General features: G+C 40.6%; 1 protein-coding gene across 3 annotated transcripts; it reads right to left on the reverse strand.

Annotated features, from left to right (window-relative positions):
* Positions 1–838: 838 nt before the first annotated feature.
* On the reverse strand, positions 839–25,226 carry stea4 (Metalloreductase STEAP4). 3 transcript variants are annotated; one of them, NM_001173898.1, is made up of 12 exons: positions 24,827–25,066; positions 24,523–24,743; positions 24,244–24,351; positions 23,510–23,580; positions 23,303–23,390; positions 16,175–16,453; positions 15,988–16,082; positions 12,947–13,057; positions 12,734–12,776; positions 11,718–11,882; positions 10,042–10,205; positions 9,365–9,850 (listed from the first exon to the last, which is right to left on the reverse strand). In NM_001173898.1, exons 2-12 carry the CDS (start codon positions 24,739–24,741, stop codon positions 9,682–9,684), a joined length of 1,512 nt encoding a protein of 503 aa, NP_001167369.1. In that variant the 5' UTR covers positions 24,742–24,743; positions 24,827–25,066; the 3' UTR covers positions 9,365–9,681. The 3 variants fall into 3 exon arrangements, with proteins under 3 accessions (XP_045573677.1, NP_001167369.1, XP_014056411.2); XM_045717721.1 differs by lacking the exons at positions 9,365–9,850; positions 10,042–10,205; positions 11,718–11,882 and adding exons at positions 839–1,664; positions 3,202–3,366 and having other exon boundaries at positions 24,827–25,226; XM_014200936.2 differs by having other exon boundaries at positions 9,365–10,205; positions 24,827–25,212.

Raw genomic sequence — 25,226 nt, forward strand, 5'->3', positions numbered from 1 at the left:
TCCAATCTCCGCTGTGGAGCTTTGCAGCTCCTTTAGGGTTATCTTTGGTCTCTTTGTTGCCTCTCTGATTAATGCCCTCCTTGCTTGGTCCGTGAGTTTTGGTGGACGGCCCTCTCTTGGCAGGTTTGTTGTGGTGCGATAGTCTTTCCATTTTTAATAATGGATTTAATGGTGCTCCGTGGGATGTTCAAAGTTTCAGATATTGTTTTATAACCCAACCCTGATCTGTACTTCTCCACAGCTTTATCCCTGACCTGTTTGGAGAGCTCCTTGGTCTTCATGGTGCTGCTTGCTTGGTGGTGCCCCTTGCTTAGTGGTGTTGCAGACTCTGGGGCCTTTCAGAACAGGTGTCTATATACTGAGATCATGTGGCACTTAGATTGCACACAGGTGGACTTTATTTAACTAATTATGTGACTTCTGAAGGTAATTGGTTGCACCACATCTTATTTAGGGGCTTCATAGCAAAGAGGATAAATACATATGCACGCACAACCTTTCCGTTTGTTTTTTTACATTTTTTTAAATAAGTTATTTTTTCATTTCACTTCACCAATTTGGACTATTTTGTGTATGTCAATTACATGAAATTTAAATAAAAATCAATTTCAATTACAGGTAGTAATTCTACAAATAGGAAAAACGCCAAGGGGGATGAATACTTTTGCAAGGCACTGTACACAAACAGCCAGTTAAATTCACCACAAATGGAAGTGCTCCCCATAACAGAAGACACTGTGGGCCACTCTGTCTATCTAGTGATGAAAAGGAAGCCTGTTGCTGGGTTTCAGAGAGTCTGTTTTCTGGAGGAAATAATAACACTCTGCCCCAGAGAGGATCACACTGATAGATGTGTTTTTATGTGTCTGACCTTCCCCTGGAGATGTATCAGACAGACACAAAATATACATTGAAAAACCTTTATACGTCTCTGAAACCTGTGTTTCATCTGGGGATAACTGTACAGTCAGTCAAAGAAGAGAGAGGATGTACAGTACGAGAGGATATGAGAGAGTGAGAGAGAGAGAGAGCTTTCACTAGTGAAACTTGTTTCACCCAGTGAAAACTAGTGTCTGGTTTGCGTACGGTTGAAAATATATGTATTAAAATGCAACAATGTTTACAGTGTAATACAAAAAGAAACACGACTGCATATCAATGAAATGTTATTGTTGGTTTTTGATCCCAGAAACATGGCAAACGATGATTGAATGGTAGCCAACCTCTGAGGGTACAATAGCAAAGAAACAAGAGTTCATGCCTCAAAGACAAAGCTGTCATCATACTGAGGGTGTTATTTTGTGTGTGTGTGTGTGTGTGTGTGTGTGTGTGTGTGTGTGTGTGTGTGTGTGTGTGTGTGTGTGTGTGTGTGTGTGTGTGTGTGTGTGTGTGTTTGTCCTCTAAGGTATCAGTGGTTGGCTGTCTTTAGGGTTCCTCTGATCTGCCCCCCTCTCCCAGCCCTGGCGTATGCGGGTGATGGTTCGGTCCACACAGGGTGTGATGAGCAGCAGCTTGAGTAGCAGCACCACAGAGGGAAGCACCAGACACAGCATGTAGCCCGGTGGGGTGTACCACTTGTAGGTGGAGGAACTCAGGAATCTGTTCCAGCCGTACAGGTAGGTGTGCGCCGTACACAACAGCAGAGTCAGGTGACCCAGCTTGGACTGGTGGGGGAGAAAAGAACACATAAACACATGAACCACACACACACACGCTCCAGGTATGTGCACAGATAGAGGTCTAAAGGAGCTTGAGCACCTGCCCTTTTGCCCTCCCATGAGAAATTAAACTTTGTTTCAATTTTAGTCTATTGCCCATCAAACTAGCTAATTTCTAATTGTTTTCATTTTGGAAAGTTTCCCCTCCCTAGCTGCGAAGAAGCCATTTCCGGCTATCAATCAAGTTAAAGTAGCTAGCTATCTTAGCTGGCATGCCTGCTGGCAAGGTTGGTAGACTTGAAAAAAGCAAGCATTACAAAACGTACTGAATAAGACTCACATTCCTTTCAAGCTTTTACCCAGATTTTAGCATAGATGCAGAGAAGAATATTTAGTTTCTTTAAAAAAAAGAACCACCAGTCAGGAGGACCCCTGGAATTAAGCATAATTATTATGGCTCTAGATTACAGGAAAAAGCTGCTTCAGGTGTTTGACAAACGCAAAATGCTCCTACGTCCGGATGGGGGGCCTAGCCATTACCCAGCTATCCTCACGTATCTTGTGCCCCCTCAAATGTTTTGGGGTGCATGCCGCCCCTGCGAGCGCACACACACACACACACACACACACACACACACACACACACACACACACACACACACACACACACACACACACACACACACACACACACACACACACACACACACACACACACACACACACACGTGAATTCTCCTGGCCTGTTCTAATATATTCTTCCTAAATTACATTTGATGAATAACTTAACATTTAAATCACTGCTTCAATTTGAGGGAAATTCATGAATTAGAGAATGAGCCGGAGTTTCTTCTGACCCAGTTACATTTATGAATGAGTGTGTGTGTTCCCTGTAGTGATAGGAATACAGCTTCATATCCCCAGCGCATAACCTCTGGCTTGTCTGCTGAAAATCAGATTACTTTCCTGGAGTTTTATTGCATTCTGGCCTGAATGTTGGCTCTGCACCCTGCATGAATACGCGAATAGGGGAAATACTGAAGGAGATAAGTGTACAAATTAGGGCTGGGAATTGCCAGGGACCTCAAGATACAACATTATCACAATACTTAGGTGCGATACGGTATGTATTACAATTTTCACGATTCTATATGTATTGTGATTCGATACTTTGATTTTATTGCGATTTGATGTTCCAAACATATTGTTCATTATATGTCTGCTACAGAAAGACAAGAGAGAGCATGAGAAAAGTAGTTTTTTATCAGTCATGGAAATAAAAGGGCTGGAAAACATTGTCTCACTATTTAAAAAGAAGATGGAGGATGAAAAATACCAGAGGTACAGCCGACTAGCTCTAGCTAACGCTTCCTAGGCAAATCGATACTTGGAGTCAAAGTATCAATATAATATTCTCCAAAATATTGTGATATATGACTGTATCGATTTATTCCCCCACTGCTAGTAAAAATGGGCAGAAAATGAGTGCCTCGCAAGTGTGTCTGGCCTAAGCATTCAGTGTGAAGGGTCCTGGTGATCCCACCTGTACGAAGCTGAACTCCCTCCAGCTGAGAGCGTTACTGACGGAGGGAAGAGATGTGATTCCTAACAGGACGTACAGGCCAAATCCCAGAATTCCCAGGGATAAGTAGGAATCGCTACGCCAGGCCGTCGTCGTATCAAACTCAGTGGTCCTGTTCTCTCTGATCTGAGAGAGAGAGAGAGGCGTATTTATAATCAAAACTAGTGCCTGAATATTGCTATATACTGTAGGTGTGTGTCCAATGTACAGATGTAGGATCTTAATATGACCAGTATTGTCACAGCAAAATAATCCTGCAGCAACAGCATTCAAACATTTAGTCCATTCCCACTTTTCTGCCAATGTAATGTTACTTGATTGGTGGCAAGGCTATTAGCTGGCCAAAATTAGGCTACATAAAAGTGCTATACTGTTAAGACATGCTCCGGTTCGTTGGCGACTAAGAAAATATTTTTTAAACCTCCTGCTTTGGACTGGATGTCTCAATATGTAGTTCATACATTCATACCTCAATTAGCCACTAAATACTTGAAAAGTTACTGTTTTCTTAAAGCTGTGCATTGCCATTTTCCCTACATTTCCCCCATATGGGCCAGCTCCTCAGCAATTTGAGTTTTAGCCAAAGAGCTTCAGCCCCTCACATTTGAGTGACAGCTAGCAAGAGGCCTCCCAGCATTAACCAATGAGGTTGCAGGGCTGGCGCAATGGCTCAGTGGCCACAGCAGATACAGAAAAAGCAAGGACGTGGTGTCACGTAGTACTCGTTTTCACCACTTTTGGCTCGTGAGTGCTGCTTTCAGAACTACTGGCCAAAAAGTACACACCACTGGAAGGATATCTCCAACCACCAACATACCATCCCGGGACAAGGCCGAGTATAGCCCACAAAGATCTCCGCCACGGCACAGCCCAAGGGGGGGCGCCAACCCTGACAGGGTTAAATATGGGTCACAGGGGCTGTTTCGAAGGGTTAAAAAAGTCAGATAATTTCAAAACTTCATATGTGTGACTAGGTAACCCTCATGAACTGTAAATCAGTCATTTATCCCATCAGATTTGCAAAAAACGAACACACACACACACACACAGCTAGGACATAGTGACACAGTGTGCTCCTTAGAGTCTTACACTGCCTGCAATAGTTACCTTCGTTCGAACGATCAATGAACTGTCAGACCTAGAGCTCTGAAACTTTAGAAGCCTGTTCTAGAGCTCAAGTCGATAGTGCATGGTGAGTTATGTGGCTCTAGAAGGTTCTCAGACCGAGAAACAGCCTTGTACATTTGTAATATGTTCAATTCATTTTGACCATCATGAAAATGGCGACATTTACAAATGTCCCAGAGTCGCAAGACTAAGTGCATTGAAACCACCCCAGCCCATAGAGACGGACCCCAACGTTTCTGTCCAATACCTCATTCAAGGACCCCGTAGCAACGCCCGTAAAAAATGGATTTTCAGCACCAATTAAGGTCGTTGCTCGGACCCCCGAATGACCTATCAAGCCAAAACTTTGGATTCGGGGTCGCCTCACATAGGCCTACACATAATGTCAGAGCTGGACCCACAGCTAGAACGTAACTACGTGTTTTATGTTTTTTATGGTTAAAACTGAAGGCACTGTGAATTATGGGCCTGCTCTGATATATGTGATAGTTGGCTTCTAAACGAGTTGGAGAAAGTGGATTTGGTGTCAGATGGTATCAGTTTGGTGTCAGAATGACATCTAATTGACTGATGGACGCTGACTTGCTGGGTGACGAGCAATGGAGAGGAACCAGAATCACTGCACGGCCATCCCGAGTTCATCGGGCCAGTCAATTATGCATTTCTGCAGTATTTTTGAGCATGTCAAATTCATGATACTAAATGCCCATTGAAACATAATGCAAATGTAACGCGCATTTGGAATATGATTCAACAGTGAAAAAATATCACCAAATGGACATGATGAAATTAACACAATGAGCGATGGAGAGGAACCACAGTCACTGCCCGGCCATCCTGAGTTCATCGGATCAGTCAATTATGCATTTCTGCAGTATTTTTGAGCATGTCAAATTCGTGATGCTAAATGCCCATTGAAACATATTGCAAATGTAACGCACATTTGCAATATGATTCAACAGTGAAAAAATATCACCAAATGGACATGATGAAATCAACACAATGAGCAATGGAGAGGAACCACAGTCACTGCCCGGCCATCCCGAGTTCATCGGATCAGTCAATTATGCATTTCTGCAGTATTTTACATTATTGATCTTGCCCATTAAACATTTCAAATTCTTATGAACAAGACAGTCCTCCGAGTTCATTGGGCCAGTCAATTATGCATTTCTGCAGTATTTTTGAGCATGTCAAATTCGTGATGGTAATGGTCATTTTGGACGTTTTTCAAAAAATCATTAAAAAACAACAGAGTCCCACTTCTCCCTCATCATACATGACAAATAGACCATCTAGGTTGATTCATGGCTTAACATAGGGCTATTTAAAATTTGGGCAGTTTAAATGCCATTTGGATCGTACATGGCAAATGGACAAACATCCTGATTTGGCACATTCAATACTTTCATATGTGTATAATTGACAAAAAAATAATTGGACATTTCATTTGGACATTTCTTATGGCATTTGGCAAAAAAAAGAAAGAATTATGTCACTTTTGACTTCCTATGAAATCATATTGCAAATGGACAAAACATATGCCTTATGTACAAGCAAAAACAGCCAAAAAAATTATGCCAATAAAATATGTCAAAAGTATGTTCATACAGCTCTTATACATGTGTAATTGACAAAAAAGGGAAAGAATTTCGAAAAACGGTCCAGAAAGCAGTCTTCGAAAATGTTTTCATTTGTTCAAAATTTGACTCTTGGGTCTTGACTTGTGTTACATTTGCAATAAGAAAATTCACTGTGGAGAGCGCTCGCCGTCTATTGGATATTTGCTGTGATTTGGCACATTCAATACTTTCATAATTGACAAAAAAGAATTGGACATTTCATTTGGACATTTCTAATGGCATTTGGCAAAAAAAAGAAAAAAAAGTCACTTTTGACTTCCTATGAAATCATATTACAAATGCACAAATTCAAGATTTGACCCTTGGGTGTTGACTTGTGTTACATTTGCAATATGAAAATCCATGGTGGAGCGCACTCGCCATCTATAGGATTTTTGGGGTGTGACACTTGGCATTTGCCATATGAAATTTGCAACATGATTTGGATGAATGTGGACCAAATTGGGTGGTATTGGCATTAGGGTGTATGATTCGTGGAGGGGCCAATATGTTCTCATTCATTTTTGTCCATTTCATGGGGGTCTTCCCTTACTGTACATAAAGCTGTCCCAATAGCAGATCTTTCTTTTCAGCACCGCTACACCTGGCTATCAGCTTGGAATTCCGAGTTGGATGACTGTTCAAAACATATTTTCTCAGTCGGAGCTCATTTTTTTAGGTTTCCAGTTGTCTTGAACTCAGTGAAGTCTGTAATTTCTCAGTTCCGACTTTCCAGTTGCTCTGAACAAAGCAGAAGTCATGCGGGATTGAGAGCATGGCCAATGTATTCAAACTTTTCTTGCACATGGTGCTGCATGTGAATGTTTATCATTTTAATCTTGGAAAAGAGACCCTTAAAGCCAGACTTGGCCCACTCCCACTCCACTGAATAGCAGGCTAGTGATTGCTTTACGCTTGCAGTTAGCCACTGATTCCTTCCAAACCACTCATTGTTTAATTTGCAATTTCCAACTTGTGTAATGTTTATGTCCAATGGCCAATGAGCACCGATACGTTTTATCTATAATTTCTCTTCATATGACAAGCCTAGAAAAGGATTTGCCAGTAGATTGTCGAATTGATTCATGATGATGACTGTTTGTCTAACTTGCTAGCTAAGATTTTTGTATGCGGCTTTATTAACTCAATTATGTATTTTTTTTACATTGTTTGCAAACTGATGTGTGACACGTATTATTTTGGCATTAACATGCAAAACAGTCAATAACAAAAAATATTTTTTGCTAAACAGGTGGAGCTGAACGACGGGTTGCCACTGATTGTGTCACTTTTGCCACATGAACTGTTCTTTCATGAATATATCACAACATTCTCCTAAAGTCTAATAGGCACATAGGCTAATGGAATTTCACACAATTTTTTTGTGTAGTATTTTATTAAGTGAAGGAAAATATATACCCATTTATTTTATTGATGCAATAAAAATAATTAACCTTGTTACTTCATTTGTGTCAAAAAGATCCCACTGGGCACACATTGGTTGAATCAACACTGTTTTCACATTGTTCCTGTGTTTTTAGTGATGGTACAAACTGTTTCTGGGAGCATGTATTTGTGCTTTGGCTCTTCATCCATGTATTTAGATCTTTGGCATTTGAATGGCTTGCAAAAGTACTCACCCCTCTTGGCATTTTTCCTATTTTGTTGCCTTTCAACCTGGAATTAAAATAGATTTGTGGGGGGGTTTGTATCATTTTGATTTACACAACATGCCTACCACTTTGAAGATGCAAAATATTTTTTATTGTGAAACAAACAAGAAACAAGACAAAAAAACAGAACTTGAGCGTGCATAACTATTCACTCCACACAAAGTCAATACTTTGTAGAGCCACCTTTTGCAGCAATTACAGCTGCAAGTCTCTTGGGGTATGGCTCTATAAGCTTGGCACATCTAGCCACTGGGATTTTTGCCCATTCTTCAAGGAAAAACTGCTCCAGCTCCTTCAAGTTAGATGGGTTCCACTGGTGTACAGCAATTTTTAAGTCATACCACAGATTCTCAATTGGATTGAGATCTGGACTTTGACTAGACCATTGCAAGACATTCAAATGTTTCCCCTCAAACAACTCAGGTGTTGCTTTAGCAGTATGCTTAGGGTCATTGTCCTGCTGGGAGGTGAACCTCCGTCCCAGTCTCAAGACTGAAACAGGTTTCCCTCAAGAATTTCCCTGTATTTAGTGCCATCCATCATTCCTTCGATTCTGACCAGTTTCCCAGTCCCTGCCGATGAAAAACATCCCCACAGCATGATGCTGCTATCACCATGCTTCACTGTGGCGATGGTGTTCTCAGGGTGATGAGAGGTGTTTTCCTTGATGGCCAAAAAGTTTAATTTTAGTCTCATCTGACCAGAGTACCTTCTTCCATATGTTTGGGAGTCTCCCACATGCCTTTTGGCAAACACCAAATGTGTTTGCTTATTTTTTTCATTAAGCAATGCCTTTTTTCTGGCCACTCTTCCATAAAGCCCAGCTCTGTGGAGTGTACGGCTTAAAGTGGTCCTATGGACAGATACTCCAATCTCCGCTGTGGAGCTTTGCAGCTCCTTTAGGGTTATCTTTGGTCTCTTTGTTGCCTCTCTGATTAATGCCCTCCTTGCTTGGTCCGTGAGTTTTGGTGGACGGCCCTCTCTTGGCAGGTTTGTTGTGGTGCGATAGTCTTTCCATTTTTTAATAATGGATTTAATGGTGCTCCGTGGGATGTTCAAAGTTTCAGATATTGTTTTATAACCCAACCCTGATCTGTACTTCTCCACAGCTTTATCCCTGACCTGTTTGGAGAGCTCCTTGGTCTTCATGGTGCTGCTTGCTTGGTGGTGCCCCTTGCTTAGTGGTGTTGCAGACTCTGGGGCCTTTCAGAACAGGTGTCTATATACTGAGATCATGTGGCACTTAGATTGCACACAGGTGGACTTTATTTAACTAATTATGTGACTTCTGAAGGTAATTGGTTGCACCACATCTTATTTAGGGGCTTCATAGCAAAGAGGATAAATACATATGCACGCACAACCTTTCCGTTTGTTTTTTTACATTTTTTTAAAGAAGTTATTTTTTCATTTCACTTCACCAATTTGGACTATTTTGTGTATGTCAATTACATGAAATCTAAATAAAAATCAATTTCAATTACAGGTAGTAATTCTACAAATAGGAAAAACGCCAAGGGGGATGAATACTTTTGCAAGGCACTGTACACAAACAGCCAGTTAAATTCACCACAAATGGAAGTGCTCCCCATAACAGAAGACACTGTGGGCCACTCTGTCTATCTAGTGATGAAAAGGAAGCCTGTTGCTGGGTTTCAAAGAGTCTGTTTTCTGGAGGAAATAATAACACTCCAGAGAGGATCACACTGATAGATGTGTTTTTATGTGTCTGACCTTCCCCTGGAGATGTATCAGACAGACACAAAATATACATTGAAAAACCTTTATACGTCTCTGAAACCTGTGTTTCATCTGGGGATAACTGTACAGTCAGTCAAAGAAGAGAGAGGATGTACAGTAAGAGAGGATATGAGAGAGTGAGAGAGAGAGAGAGCTTTCACTAGTGAAACTTGTTTCACCCAGTGAAAACTAGTGTCTGGTTTGCGTACGGTTGAAAATATATGTATTAAAATGCAACAATGTTTACAGTGTAATACAAAAAGAAACACGACTGCATATCAATGAAATGTTATTGTTGGTTTTTGATCCCAGAAACATGGCAAACGATGATTGAATGGTAGCCAACCTCTGAGGGTACAATAGCAAAGAAACAAGAGTTCATGCCTCAAAGACAAAGCTGTCATCATACTGAGGGTGTTATTTTGTGTGTGTGTGTGTGTGTGTGTGTGTGTGTGTGTGTGTGTGTGTGTGTGTGTGTGTGTGTGTGTGTGTGTGTGTGTGTGTGTGTGTGTGTGTGTGTGTGTGTGTGTTTGTCCTCTAAGGTATCAGTGGTTGGCTGTCTTTAGGGTTCCTCTGATCTGCCCCCCCTCTCCCAGCCCTGGCGTATGCGGGTGATGGTTCGGTCCACACAGGGTGTGATGAGCAGCAGCTTGAGTAGCAGCACCACAGAGGGAAGCACCAGACACAGCATGTAGCCCGGTGGGGTGTACCACTTGTAGGTGGAGGAACTCAGGAATCTGTTCCAGCCGTACAGGTAGGTGTGCGCCGTACACAACAGCAGAGTCAGGTGACCCAGCTTGGACTGGTGGGGGAGAAAAGAACACATAAACACATGAACCACACACACACACGCTCCAGGTATGTGCACAGATAGAGGTCTAAAGGAGCTTGAGCACCTGCCCTTTTGCCCTCCCATGAGAAATTAAACTTTGTTTCAATTTTAGTCTATTGCCCATCAAACTAGCTAATTTCTAATTGTTTTCATTTTGGAAAGTTTCCCCTCCCTAGCTGCGAAGAAGCCATTTCCGGCTATCAATCAAGTTAAAGTAGCTAGCTATCTTAGCTGGCATGCCTGCTGGCAAGGTTGGTAGACTTGAAAAAAGCAAGCATTACAAAACGTACTGAATAAGACTCACATTCCTTTCAAGCTTTTACCCAGATTTTAGCATAGATGCAGAGAAGAATATTTAGTTTCTTTAAAAAAAAGAACCACCAGTCAGGAGGACCCCTGGAATTAAGCATAATTATTATGGCTCTAGATTACAGGAAAAAGCTGCTTCAGGTGTTTGACAAACGCAAAATGCTCCTACGTCCGGATGGGGGCCTAGCCATTACCCAGCTATCCTCACGTATCTTGTGCCCCCTCAAATGTTTTGGGGTGCATGCCGCCCCCTGCGCACGCACACACACACACACACACACACACACACACACACACACACACACACACACACACACACACACACACACACACACACACACACACACACACACACACACGTGAATTCTCCTGGCCTGTTCTAATATATTCTTCCTAAATTACATTTGATGAATAACTTAACATTTAAATCACTGCTTCAATTTGAGGGAAATTCATGAATTAGAGAATGAGCCGGAGTTTCTTCTGACCCAGTTACATTTATGAATGAGTGTGTGTGTTCCCTGTAGTGATAGGAATACAGCTTCATATCCCCAGCGCATAACCTCTGGCTTGTCTGCTGAAAATCAGATTACTTTCCTGGAGTTTTATTGCATTCTGGCCTGAATGTTGGCTCTGCACCCTGCATGAATACGCGAATAGGGGAAATACTGAAGGAGATAAGTGTACAAATTAGGGCTGGGAATTGCCAGGGACCTCAAGATACAACATTATCACAATACTTAGGTGCGATACGGTATGTATTACAATTTTCACGATTCTATATGTATTGTGATTCCATACTTTGATTTTATTGCGATTTGATGTTCCAAACATATTGTTCATTATATGTCTGCTACAGAAAGACAAGAGAGAGCATGAGAAAAGTAGTTTTTTATCAGTCATGGAAATAAAAGGGCTGAAAACATTGTCTCACTATTTAAAAAGAAGATGGAGGATGAAAAATACCAGAGGTACAGCCGACTAGCTCTAGCTAACGCTTCCTAGGCAAATCGATACTTGGAGTCAAAGTATCAATATAATATTCTCCAAAATATTGTGATATATGACTGTATCGATTTATTCCCCCACTGCTAGTAAAAATGGGCAGAAAATGAGTGCCTCGCAAGTGTGTCTGGCCTAAGCATTCAGTGTGAAGGGTCCTGGTGATCCCACCTGTACGAAGCTGAACTCCCTCCAGCTGAGAGAGTTAATGACGGAGGGAAGAGATGTGATTCCCAATAGGACGTACAGGCCAAATCCCAGAATTCCCAGGGATAAGTAGGAATCGCTACGCCAGGCCGTCGTCGTATCAAACTCAGTGGTCCTGTTCTCTCTGATCTGAGAGAGAGAGAGAGGCGTATTTATAATCAAAACTAGTGCCTGAATATTGCTATATACTGTAGGTGTGTGTCCAATGTACAGATGTAGGATCTTAATATGACCAGTATTGTCACAGCAAAATAATCCTGCAGCAACAGCATTCAAACATTTAGTCCATTCCCACTTTTCTGCCAATGTAATGTTACTTGATTGGTGGCAAGGCTATTAGCTGGCCAAAATTAGGCTACATAAAAGTGCTATACTGTTAAGACATGCTCCGGTTCGTTGGCGACTAAGAAAATATTTTTTAAACCTCCTGCTTTGGACTGGATGTCTCAATATGTAGTTCATACATTCATACCTCAATTAGCCACTAAATACTTGAAAAGTTACTGTTTTCTTAAAGCTGTGCATTGCCATTTTCCCTACATTTCCCCCATATGGGCCAGCTCCTCAGCAATTTGAGTTTTAGCCAAAGAGCTTCAGCCCCTCACATTTGAGTGACAGCTAGCAAGAGGCCTCCCAGCATTAACCAATGAGGTTGCAGGGCTGGCGCAATGGCTCAGTGGCCACAGCAGATACAGAAAAAGCAAGGACGTGGTGTCACGTAGTACTCGTTTTCACCACTTTTGGCTCGTGAGTGCTGCTTTCAGAACTACTGGCCAAAAAGTACACAAAAGTTCCAGAGAATCTCTTTAACATAACCATGTATTGGTGTAAATTTATGTAAATCCTGTGGCGCAGGAAAATTCTCAGCGACAATAGAGTGTTCAAATTAAGGTCTTAAATCTGTACACAATTATGTCTATCCAATGTTCGCTGTTTTGAAAGTGTTTAATTTGGCCTTAACGCTAGGTAGGTGTTCTTACCACAGAGACAGTGCGTTCAGTGACCTTGAACCTCACAAAGTACCTGGGAACAAAATTAATTATTTCTTTACTAAAATCCAATGGAAGACACAGTTCACTGTGTGTGTGTGTGTGTGTGTGTGTGTGTGTGTGTGTGTGTGTGTGTGTGTGTGTGTGTGTGTGTGTGTGTGTGTGTGTGTGTGTGTGTGTTTTGCGTGTGTGTGCTCCACTGACCGTATGGGTATGATCAGTGTATAGAGCACGTGCAGAAAGGCGAACCCCAGTGCCAGAAGACCCAGCTGTTTCCTGCACAGCATCCAGCGATCCAGCCAATCAGGGAAGCGCCTGAGGTTAAACATACATAAACACTTATAATCAACATAAATACAATACATATATACAAAAGTACACTACTGGTCCAAAATTTTAGAACACCTACTCATTCAAGGGTTTTTCTATATTATTACTATTTTCTACATTGTAGAATAATAGTGAAGACATCAAAACTATGAAATAACACATATGGTTTCATGTAATAACCAAAAAAGTGTTCAATAAATCAAAAGTATTTGATATTTTTCAAATAGCCACCCTTTGCCTTGATGACAGCTTTGCACACTTGGCATTTCTCAACCAGCTTCTTGAGGTTGTCACCTGGAATGCATTTCCATTAACAGTTGTGCCTTCTTCAAAATTAATTTGTGGAATTTCTCTCCTTCTTAACGAATTTCAGCCAATCAGTTGTGTGGTGACAAGGTAGGGGGGTATACAGAAGATATCCCTTTTTGGTAAAAGAACAAGTCCATATTATGGAAAGGACAGCTCAAATAAGCAAAGAGAAACGACAGTCCAGCATTACTTTAAGACATGAAAGTCAGTTAAGCCAGAAAATGTCAAGAACTTTGAAAGTTTCTTCAAGTGCAGTCGCAAAAACCATCAAGCGCTACGATTAAACTGGCTCTCATGAGGACCACCACAGGAATGGAAGACCCAGAGTTACCTCTGCTGCAGAGGATAAATTCATTAGAGTTACCAGCCTCAGAAATTGCAGCCCAAATAAATACTTCACAGAGTTCAAATAACAGACACATCTAAACATCAACTGTTCAGAGGAGACTGTATGAATCAGGCCTTCATGGTTGAATTGCTGCAAATAAATGACTGCTAAAGGACAGTAATAAGAAGAGACTTGATTGGGCCAAGAAACACGAGCAATGGACAATAGACCAGTGGAAATTTGTTGTTTGGTCTTGAGTCCAAATTGGAGATTTTTGTTTCTAACCGCTGTGTTTTTGTGAGACGCACTGTGGTTGAACGGATGATCTCTGCATGTGTATTTCTCACCGTAAAGCATGGAGGAAAAGGTGATATAGTGTGGGGGTGTTTTGCTGGTGACACTGTCTGCGAATTATTTAGAATTCAAGGCACACTTAACCAGCACGGCTACCACAGCATTCTGCAGCGATACACCATTCCATCTGATTAAAAAAAAAATCACCTTTATTTAACCAGGTCGGCCAGTTGAGAACAAGTTCTCATTTACAACTGCGACCTGGCCAAGATAAAGCAAAGCAGTGCGACACAAACAACAACACAGAGTTACACATGGAATAAACAAATATACAGTCAATAACACAATAGGGGGGAAAAATCTATATACAGTGTGTGCAAATGAGGTAAGATTAGGGAGGTAAGGCAATAAATAGGCCATGGTGGCAAAGAATTTACAATTTAGCAATTAACCTGTTTGGGATAGGGGCCAGTATTTTCACGGCCGGATAAAAAACATACCCGATTTAATCTGGTTACTACTCCTGCCAAGAAACTAGAATATGCATATAATTAGTAGATTTGGATAGAGAACACTCTAAAGTTTCTAAAACTGTTTGAATGGTGTCTGTGAGTATAACAGAACTCATATGGCAGGCCAAAACCTGAGAAGATTCCATACAGGAAAGTGCCCTGTCTGACAATTTGTTGTCCCTTCTGTTGCATCTCTATCGACATTACAGCATCTGTGCTGTAACGTGACACTTTCTAAGGCTTCCATTGGCTCTCTAAAGCCGCCAGAAAGTGGAATGGGGTGTCTGCTGTCTCTGGGCAAAGTATAGGAGCAGAGTTTGTAAGTGGTTAGCCTGGGGACAGTGAGACTGAGATGCGCGTTCACGAGACTTCTCCATTTTTTTCTTTCAGCCTTTGAATGAATACAACATTGCCTGGTTGGAATATTAGCGCTATTTTATGACAAAAATAGCATAAAATAGATTTTAAACAGCGTTTGACATGCTTCTAAGTACGGTAATGGAATATTTTGAATTTTTTTGTCAAGAAATGCACTCGCGTGTTACCTTTCAGATAGTGATCTGAACGCACGAACAAAACGGAGGTATTTGCATGTAACTATGGATTATTTGTTGTTGAAGTAGAAGTCCTGGGAGTACATTCTGATGAAGAACAGCAAAGGTAATCCAATATTTCTAATACTAATTCTGAGTTTAGGTGACCCCGAAGTTGGCGGATGTCAAAATAGCTAGCCGTGATGGCCGAGCTATGTACTCAGAATATTGCAAAATATGCTTTCGCCGAAAAGCTATTTTAAAATCGGACATAGCGATTGCATAAAGGAGTTCTGTATCTATAATTCTTAAAATAATTGTTAAGTATTTTGTCAACGTTTATCATGAGTAATTTAGTAAACTCACCAGAAGTGTTCGGTGGGTATGCTAGTTCTGAACATCACATGCTAATGTAAAAAGCTTTTTTTTGATATAAATATGAACTTGATTGAACAAAACATGCATGTATTGTATAACATAATGTCCTAGGAATGTCATCTGATGAAGATCATCAAAGGGTAGTGCTGCATTTAGCTGTGGTTTGGGTTTATGTGACATTTAAGCTTGCTTGGAAAATGGGTGTGTGATTATTTGTGTCTATGTACTCTCCTAACATAATCTAATATTTTGCTTTCGCTGTAAAGCCTTTTTGAAATCGGACAATGTGGTTAGATTAACGAGAGTCTTATCTTTAAAATGGTGTAAAATAGTTGATTGTTTGAGAAAATTGAATTGTGGTATTTTAGTTGGTTTTGTATTTCGCACCGTGCAATGCCATTGGCTGTTGGCTAGGGGTTCCGCAGGCAGAACGGGGTTCCGCTAAAGAAGTTAATGACTCCAACCTAAGTGTATGTAAACTTCTGACTTCAGCTGTACATACGCAACATTGTATAAACATACATGTATGCAAACACACTCACATACACACAAAGGTCTGACCTGTACTTGGTGCCTCTGTAGAGCTGCAGGAAGGAAGCAAGGACACCAGGCAGGTAACAGAGAGACAGCATGATCAGAGACACGATGGGACACACCTGGGGAGAACACACACACGCACACACCTTGAACAGCTGGTAACACACAGAGAAACACAAACACAACCACTCAGAGGGCCTTTGGCCAGTACCTTGTTGGCCAGTGAGACCATGATTCTGAAGGAGATGTCTTTGCCCTGGGTGACGTATGCATAGATGATGTCTCTGATCAGCAGGTAGAAGAAGAAGGCAGCACTGAGGCCAATGGCGATGCGCAGGGGGAGCCTCCACTGGGGGAACAGCTGTAGGGGGAAGTCCTCCAGCTCCCGGGCCACTGAGATAGAGCCCCGGTCCAGGGCACTGAAACCCAGCTTGGTGGCTACCGCTATCACCGCTTGCTTGGCCTCTGCACTTTCACCGCAGATATACACCTGACATATATTTATACACAATCAGTGGGTTCCTGAAATTATTGACACCCTTGATAAGTATGAGCAAAAATGCCTGCATAAAATAAATCATTCAAATACTCAGCTATTTTGTATGCTCCAAAAATGCAGGAAATGATATTATTTTATACTAATAAAGTGTTCAATGAAAGATATGTTTAACTTCTTTGGGATAGGGGGCAGTATTTTCACGGCCGGATAAAAAACGTACACGATTTAATCTGGTTACTACTCCTGCCCAGAAACTACAATATGCATATAATTAGTAGATTTGGATAGAAAACACCCCAAAGTTTCTAAAACTGTTTGAATGGTGTCTGTGAGTATAACAGAACTCATATGGCAGGCCAAAACCTGAGAAGATTCCATACAGGAAGTGCCCTCTCTGACCATTTCTTGTCCTTCTATAGCCTCTTTATCGAAAACAGAGGATCTCTGCTGTAACGTAACATTTTCTAAGGCTCCCATAGGCTCTCAGAAGGCGCCAGAATGGGGAATGATGACTCTGCAGTCCCTGGGCGAAAAACAGTAGGGGTTTTGGATAGTGGTCGATCTGAGAACAATGACACAGGTGTGCGCGTGCACGTGAAGACACCATTTTCTTCTTTCAGTCTTTGAACAAAAACAACGTCTCCCGGTCGGAATATTATCGCTATTTTACGAGAAAAATCGCATAAAAATTGATTTTAAACAGCGTTTGACATGCTTCGAAGTACGGTAATGGAATATTTTGAAATTTTTTGTCACGATACGCGCCGACGCGTCACCCTTCGGATAGTGTCTTGAACGCAAGAACAAAACGCCGCTATTTGGATATAACTATGGATTATTTGGAACCAAAACAACATTGGGTGTAAAGTAGAAGTCCTGGGAGTGCATTCTGACGAAGAACAGCAAAGGTAATCCAATTTTTCTTATAGTAAATCTGAGTTTGGTGAGTGCCAAACTTGGTGGGTGTCAAAATATCTAGCCTGTGATTGCCGGGCTATCTACTCAGAATATTGCAAAATGTGCTTTCACCCGAAAAGCTATTTCAAAATCGGACACCGCGATTGCATAAAGGAGTTCTGTATCTATAATTCTTAAAATAATTTATGTTTTTTGTGAACGTTTATCGTGAGTAATTTAGTAAATTCACCGGAAGTTTTCGGTGGGTATGCTAGTTCTGAACGTCACATGCTAATATAAAAAGCTGTTTTTTTTATATAAATATGAACCTGATTGAACAAAACATGCATGTATTGTATAACATAATGTCCTAGGAGTGTCATCTGGTGAAGATCATTAAAGTTTAGTGCTACATTTAGCTGTGGTTTTGGTTTTTGTGACATATATGCTAGTTTGAAAATTGGGTGTCTGATTATTTCTGGCTGGGTACTCTCCTGACATAATCTAATGTTTTGCTTTTGTTGTAAAGCCTTTTTGAAATTGGACAATGTGGTTAGATAAAGGAGAGTCTTGTCTTTAAAATGGTGTAAAATAGTCATATGTTTGAAAAATTTACGTATTTGGCTTTTTGAGGAGTTTGCAATTCGCGCCACGCCTATCATTGGATATTGGCGAGGCAGTTCCGCTAGCGGCACATCTAGATGTAAGAGGTTAATAACAAACGTGTATGCCATCTGTAAATCCGAATAAAATTGCTTAGTTGATTTATCTACGGAAAAAGTTAGGAACCTTCCCGCTTGCCATGATTGGCTGAGATAATGGATGGGCTAGACATGCCCATACAATATTCAGATTGGTTGCCATGTAGCGCACTTCTGTCTATAACATGAGCTGGTCAGTTTGTGTAGGTAATTCTTTCTAATGCGTTAAAAAAAAGATATCACGTAGTACATGTAGAACTGCAAAAGTGTTGTTCACCACTTTCTGGATGGCCGAGTTTTGAAATCAGTGGAATGCCCGGTAGAATTAGATTATGTTAGCTAAGGAGATAGAGAAAATTCTGCCGTTTGATTGCAAATATGCTGAGGGAGTCGAAAAGAGAACACTCAGAAGGCTGTTGTATAAAACACCTGTCTCTGGATTACATCTTCAAACTAAGGGCAACCATGGCATCCGTGACAGAGAGGGAGAAGTGTCCATCCATGTATATGGGTAAGAGAGTCTAGCTAGCTACATTTTCAGATGTTATACGTTTCTAATTTTGTCAGAAAGTTGTTTTCATTTCAAATTAAAGCGTACATTTAGCTAGCTAGCTAACGTTAGCTGGCTGGCTCGCTATCTAGCTAACGTTACGTGTATGATCTGTGTAGTAATATTATTCATATCTCTGAACCATTTGCATTACTAGTTATAGCCTAACATTAGCTAGCTAGATAACATTGAACCTGGTTGGTTAAATACCTGTAGATTCATGCAGGGTAGTGACATAATGAGTTGGGATTATGGTTCATTTTTTAGCTAACGTTAGCTGGCTGGCTCGCTAGATGTCTAAACAAAAGACTCCACTATGCAAGTAGCCATTTCACTACACCTGCTGTATCCTGTGCATGTGACAAAATGTGATTTTATTTTATATAGTATGTTTTTAATTTAGACAGTAATGTGAAGAACATGACCTGCACCAACGTCAAATTAGGGTGTAATGTTAGGCCAATGAGACAGTGTCCAAGTTCTAAAATGCTACTTTAGTTTTTTTTAACTTGTAAATAACGATCTTGTTGTGAGTGTATTTTCCTGTAATAATGAAGACACATGAGCTAAGATGTTGTCAGCTATATGATATGGTCATTATTTGAACTGGCTAGCCAGTTAACTTAACATTAGCTAGCTAGCTAACATCAAGAAACAAGTCAAACATTATTTAGAAAGATGCTTTTAGTTGCCTGGTTTGCTAGATTGACATATACTAAATTCATTTTTAAACGGGTGGGTTTATTGGTGTTAAAATACACTAGTTATGCTATTTTGGACCACCAGGCTGCTGATGTCATGCAGTTTGATATCGGACGACAATATAATGTTTATGATGTCACTGCAACAACAGTCGATAGACGTAGTTTAACCTCTTACATCTAGACGTTCCGCTAGCGGAACACCTGCTCCAATATCCAATGATAGGCGTGGCGCGAATTACAAATTCCTCAAAAATACAAAAACTTCAATTTTTCAAACATATGACTATTTCACAGCATTTTAAAGACAAGACTCTCCTTTATCTAACCACACTGTCCGATTTCAAAAAGGCTTTACAGCGAAAGCAAAACATTAGATTATGTCAGCAGAGCACCAAGCCAGAAATATTCAGACACCCATTTTTCAAGCTAGCATATAATGTCACAAAAACCCAGAAGACAGCTAAATGCAGCACTAACCTTTGATGATCTTCATCAGATGACACACCTAGGACATTATGTTATACAATACATGCATGTTTTGTTCAATCAAGTTCATATTTATATCAAAAAACAGCTTTTTACATTAGCATGTGACGTTCAGAACTAGCATACCCCCGCAAACTTCCGGGGAATTTGCTAACAATTTACTAAATTACTCACGATAAACGTTCACAAAAAGCATAACAATTATTTTAAGAATTATAGATACAGAACTCCTCTATGCACTCGATATGTCCGATTTTAAAATAGCTTTTGGTGAAAGCACATTTTGCAATATTCTAAGTACATAGCCCAGCCATCACGGGCTAGCTATTTAGACACCCGGCAAGTTTAGCACTCACCAATATCAGATTTACTATTATAAAAGTTTTATTACCTTTTGTTGTCTTCGTCAGAATGCACTCCCAGGACTGCTACTTCAATAACAAATGTTGGTTTGGTCCAAAATAATCCATCGTTATATCCGAATAGCGGCGTTTTGTTCGTGCGTCCCAGACACTATCCGAAATGGTAAATCAGGGTCACGCGCATGGCGCAATTCGTGACAAAAAAAATCTAAATATTCCATTACCGTACTTCGAAGCATGTCAACCGCTGTTTAAAATCCATTTTTATGCCATTTTTCTCGTAAAAAAAGCGCTAATATTCCGACCGGGAATGTCCATTTAGCTAAACAGAGGAAAGAAAATAAAGCTTTCGGTCGACGCGGGCACGAGCCTGAGTCTCACAGTACTGTAACCAGCCACTACCCAAACGCGCTACTTTTTTCAGCCAGAGCCTGCAAAGCCACGATTCTGCATTTTGCCGCCTTCTGAGAGCCTATGGCAGCCGTAGGAAGTGTCACGGGACAGCTAAGATCCTCACTCTTCAATAAACAGAGACAAGAAGAACGACACCTTGTCAGACAGGCCACTTCCTGCATGAAATCTTCTCAGGTTTTTGCCTGCCATATGAGTTCTGTTATACTCACAGACACCATTCAAACAGTTTTAGAAACTTTAGGGTGTTTTCTATCCAAAGCCAATAATTATATGCATATTCTAGTTACTGGGCAGGAGTAGTAACCAGATTAAATCGGGTACGTTTTTTATCCAGCCGTGAAAATACTGCCCCCTAGCCATAACAGGATAAACTAGCCTTTAGTCTTGAAATCTTTGGTTGTTTAGTACATGGCCTCACTTGTGAATCCTTAAAGAGATGTGTGGGGCTAAGGCTTAAGAGGGTGTGAACGATGCTGAATGAGTGTAGACAAAGAAGAGCTCTCCAGTAGGTTCACCAAACCATTCAAGGGCCATTTTCTCAAAACTGAGGTTACAAGTTTATCAACTTTCAAAGCAGAATTATGGGTATGCTTGTCATTGGCAAGGACTAGGGAGTTTTTTTTAAGATAAAAAGAAACAGAATAGAGCTAAAGCACAGGCAAAATCCTAGAGCAAAACCTGGTTCAGTCTGCTGGGAGTCATTCCCCTTTCAGTGGGACAATAACCTAAAAAACAAGGCCAAACATACACAAGATGACATTGAATGTTCCTGAGGGGCCTAGTTACAGTTTCACTTAAATCGGCTTGAACGTCTATTGAATTGATCAACTTGACAGAGCATGAATAATTGTACAAATAATAATGTGCAAATATTGTGAAACAGTTTTTCAAAGCTCTTACCCGAAAGACTCAGAGCTGTAATTGCTGGCAAGGGTGTTTCTAACATGTATTGACTCAGGGGGTTTATAACATTTTTGACATGCGTTTTTCTGGATTTTTTTGTTGTTATTCTGTCTCTCACTGTTCATTTAAACCTACCATTCAAATTATAGACTGATCATTTCTTTGTCAGTGGGCAAACGTACAAAATCAGCAGTGGATCAAATACTTTTTTCCCTCACTGTATATGTATGTTTATATACAGACTCTTTGAATGCCTATATATGTTTATATACAGTCCCTTCAGAAGGTATTCATACCCCTTGACTTTTTCCACATTTTGTTGTATTATAGCCTGAATTCAACATTGATTAAATTGATATTTCTGTATTACCCTTGTACACACAATACCCCATAATGACAGCACTTTCTAAGGCTTCCATTGGCTCTCTAAAGCCTTCAGAAAGCGGATTGAGGCGTCTTCTGTCTCTGGGCAGAGTATAGTAGCTCAGTTTCTCAGTGGTCTGCCTGGTGACAAAGAGATTGGATATCCGCGTTCACGCGAGCACGCTGTTTTTTCTTTCCCTCTTTGAATCAATACACTATTGTCCGGTTGGAATATTATCGCTATTTTACGAGAAAAATACCATAAAAATTGATTTTAAACAGCGTTTGACATGCTTCTAAGTACAGTAATGGAACATTTTGAATTTTTTTGTCTCGAAATGCGCTCGCGCGTTACCCTTTGGATAGTGACCTGAACGCATGAACAAAACAGAGGTATTTGGACATAACTATGGATTATTTGGAACAAAAACAACATTTATTGTGGAAGTAGCAGTCCTGGGAGTGCATTCTGACGAAGATCAGCAAAGGTAATCCAATATTTCTAACACTAATTCTGAGTTTAGTGTGCCCCGAACTTGGCTGGTGTCAAAATAGCTAGTCGTGATGGCTGAGCTATGTACTCAGAATATTGCAAAATGTGCTTTCGCCGAAAAGCTATTTTAAAATCGAACATAGCGATTGCATAAAGGAGTTCTGTATCTATAATTCTTAAAATAATTGTTATGTATTTTGTCAACGTTTATCATGAGTAATTTAGTAAATTCACCGGGAGTTTATGGTGGGAATGCATGTTCTGAACATCACACGCCAATGTAAAAAGCTGTTTTTGGATATAAATATGAACTTGATTGAACAAAACATACATGTATTGTATAACATAATGTACTAGGAATGTCATCTGATGAAGATCATCAAAGGTTAGTGCTTCATTTAGCTGTGTTTTGGGTTTTTGTGACATATATGCTTGCTTTGAAAATGGCTGTGTGATTATTTTTGGCAGGGTACTCTCCTAACATAATCTAATGTTTTGCTTTCGCTGTAAAGCCTTTTTGAAATCAGACAATGTGGTTAGATTAACAAGAGTCTTATCTTTAAAATGGTGTAAAATAGTCGTATGTTTGAAAAATTGAAATTATTGCATTTTTGAGGTTTTGTATTTCGCGCCACGCTGTTCCACTGGCTGTTGAATAGAGCGGGACGGTCACGTCCCACTAGCCCAGAGAGGTTAAGAGAGTGGATTCGGGAGATAACTGCTCTATATAATGAATGCTTCCGTTGTACCCTAGGCTATTAATGGTTTAATTGTTGCATAGTTTAATTCAATCACATAATCAATTAAACATTAGGTAATCGATGTGATAAAATAGTATGTCATATAATTTAATCATAGTCAGAGACATGACAACATACTACCACATACTTTTGGTCATGTAGTGTATATAGACTTGAATCTAGTAGCCAATTGGTTTCATGGGCCTGGCTTGAACCTCGGTGTGTACCTGTCTGTTGGCATCTGAAGGTCCGTTTTGCAGACTCCAGGCAGACAGGGTGTTGAAGCCTTTAACCACCTCAGCTCCAGGAACCAGACTGTTCAGGTACATATAACCACATTTACATTATATCAACATACACATCAACATATAAAAACATTCCTAATTAACAAAAAAACATACACATATTAACAACCTATACTGTATAGCTCTCACCTTTGCAGGTACTCTGCGTTGGCCTCTGGGTACTGATTCTTCCTCAGGTTGTTACTGAGGTCCACCAACACCTGCAATTCAACATGGCATCATATACACTGGTTCATACTTTATATTTGCCAAAAACCCTGGAATTTATATTCTATTGGCTAAATGCAATGGTATGTACAATATATTTGTGTCACACCCTGACCTTAGAGAGTCTGTTTTAATCTCTATTTGGTTAGGTCACGGTGTGACTTGGGTGGGCAAATCTATGTTTATATTTCTTTGTTGGCCTAGTATGGTTCCCAATTAGAGGCAGCTGTTTATCGTTGTCTCTGATTGGGGATCATACTTAGGCAGCCTTTTTTTCCTCCTTTGATTGTGGGATCTTGTTTTTGCATTGTGCTGTCTAGCCCTGCAGAACGTTACGTTCGGTTTTGTATTTTTGTTGTTTTGTTGGTGTTCATCTAATAAAGTAAGATGTACACTTACCAAGCTGCACCTTGGTCTAATTCTTCAATCGACGAGCGTAACAATTTGCTAAATACACAAGCATTTCGCTACACTCGCAATAACATCTGCTAACCATGTGTATGTGACCAATAAAAGTTTGATTTGAAATACACTGGGACATAGAATCTATTGGCTAAATACGCTGGGACATACATTATATTCGGCAAATTTACAGTTGCATGCTGACAAAACAGATATTCATACATATAGCAGAAGTAATAAAACATATATGAAACCTTTCCCTTTAGCTGATTGGCCAGTGGTACCAGGAAGTCGTAGTGTTCTCTCTGGACAGCGATGAAGATCAGATGGGCTGACTGGGCAGCTGCAGCATGACCCAGGACCTGCATATACATCATCAACATATTGATACACACTTAAACACAAATACAATATATTAACATATACTCCTTCAAACATAAACAAATATATTGAAATACATTTACAACACAGTAAAAACACATATCCACATTTAACATATCACCACATAAAACCAGATCTACTTTATTTTGTACCTGTGCTCCGTGGGGTAGGCGGCTGCTGCTGTGGGGCTGTCGGCTGCCGAACACCACACCGTACCCCGCCTGCAGCAGACGCAGGCCCAGAGAGTGCCCCAGGTCCCCCGTCCCAAATACACACACCCTCTCACTCTCAGGTAGGGCAGGGTCAGCCTCCATCATCGGAGACATTGACACACACTCACTCTTCTCCTCACTCCTCTCCTGACCTGTCATGCCTGAACAGAGACAGGCAAAGACCTCCTTGAGTCGCAGATAGAATCAACAGAAAGTGTCAAAAAGACCAAAGAGTTTAAAATACCTTCCTGAAGTTTCAATCACAGAAAAAGTACATCCACATAAATGGAGCTCGCAGGATGAACGCCACTTTCACTTTGTTAAGTTCTTCAGCAGACACCTCCTCTAGACAGAGTCTTACAGTCCAAACAGAGCACTGTCAATCAATGATAGGACAGCTTACTGTAGTTGAAATCCTGCAATGAAATGTTTTCTGCATTACATGTTCCAAAACAATAGTCTTCAGAGTTGGAGCAGCACCTCTGAGTTATCCAGACACGACTGACTGAGTCTCTATTTGTGTCTGGGCGTGCTCCTGGAGGGAGGAGGAAAGGGAGTAGTCTCTCTGCCAAGATGGAAATTCCGTTAGAAGAGGAGTGTGTGTGTGTGTGTGTGTGTGTGTGTGTGTGTGTGTGTGTGTGTGT

Source organism: Salmo salar, chromosome ssa05 (assembly GCF_905237065.1).
Source record: "Salmo salar chromosome ssa05, Ssal_v3.1, whole genome shotgun sequence".
Classification (NCBI taxonomy): Eukaryota; Metazoa; Chordata; class Actinopteri; order Salmoniformes; family Salmonidae; genus Salmo; species Salmo salar.

What these genes read in the sequence shown, in the direction of transcription:
- stea4 (NM_001173898.1), bottom strand. Translation starts at nt 24,741, where the DNA reads ATGACAGGTCAGGAGAGGAGTGAGGAGAAGAGTGAGTGTGTGTCAATG. An exon ending in TGGTCTCACTGGCCAACAAG is followed by an intron (nt 16,083 to 16,174) that starts GTACTGGCCAAA and finishes TGTTCTCCCCAG; the next exon opens with GTGTGTCCCATCGTGTCTCT. An exon ending in CTGAACGCACTGTCTCTGTG is followed by an intron (nt 11,883 to 12,733) that starts GTAAGAACACCT and finishes TCTCTCTCTCAG; the next exon opens with ATCAGAGAGAACAGGACCAC.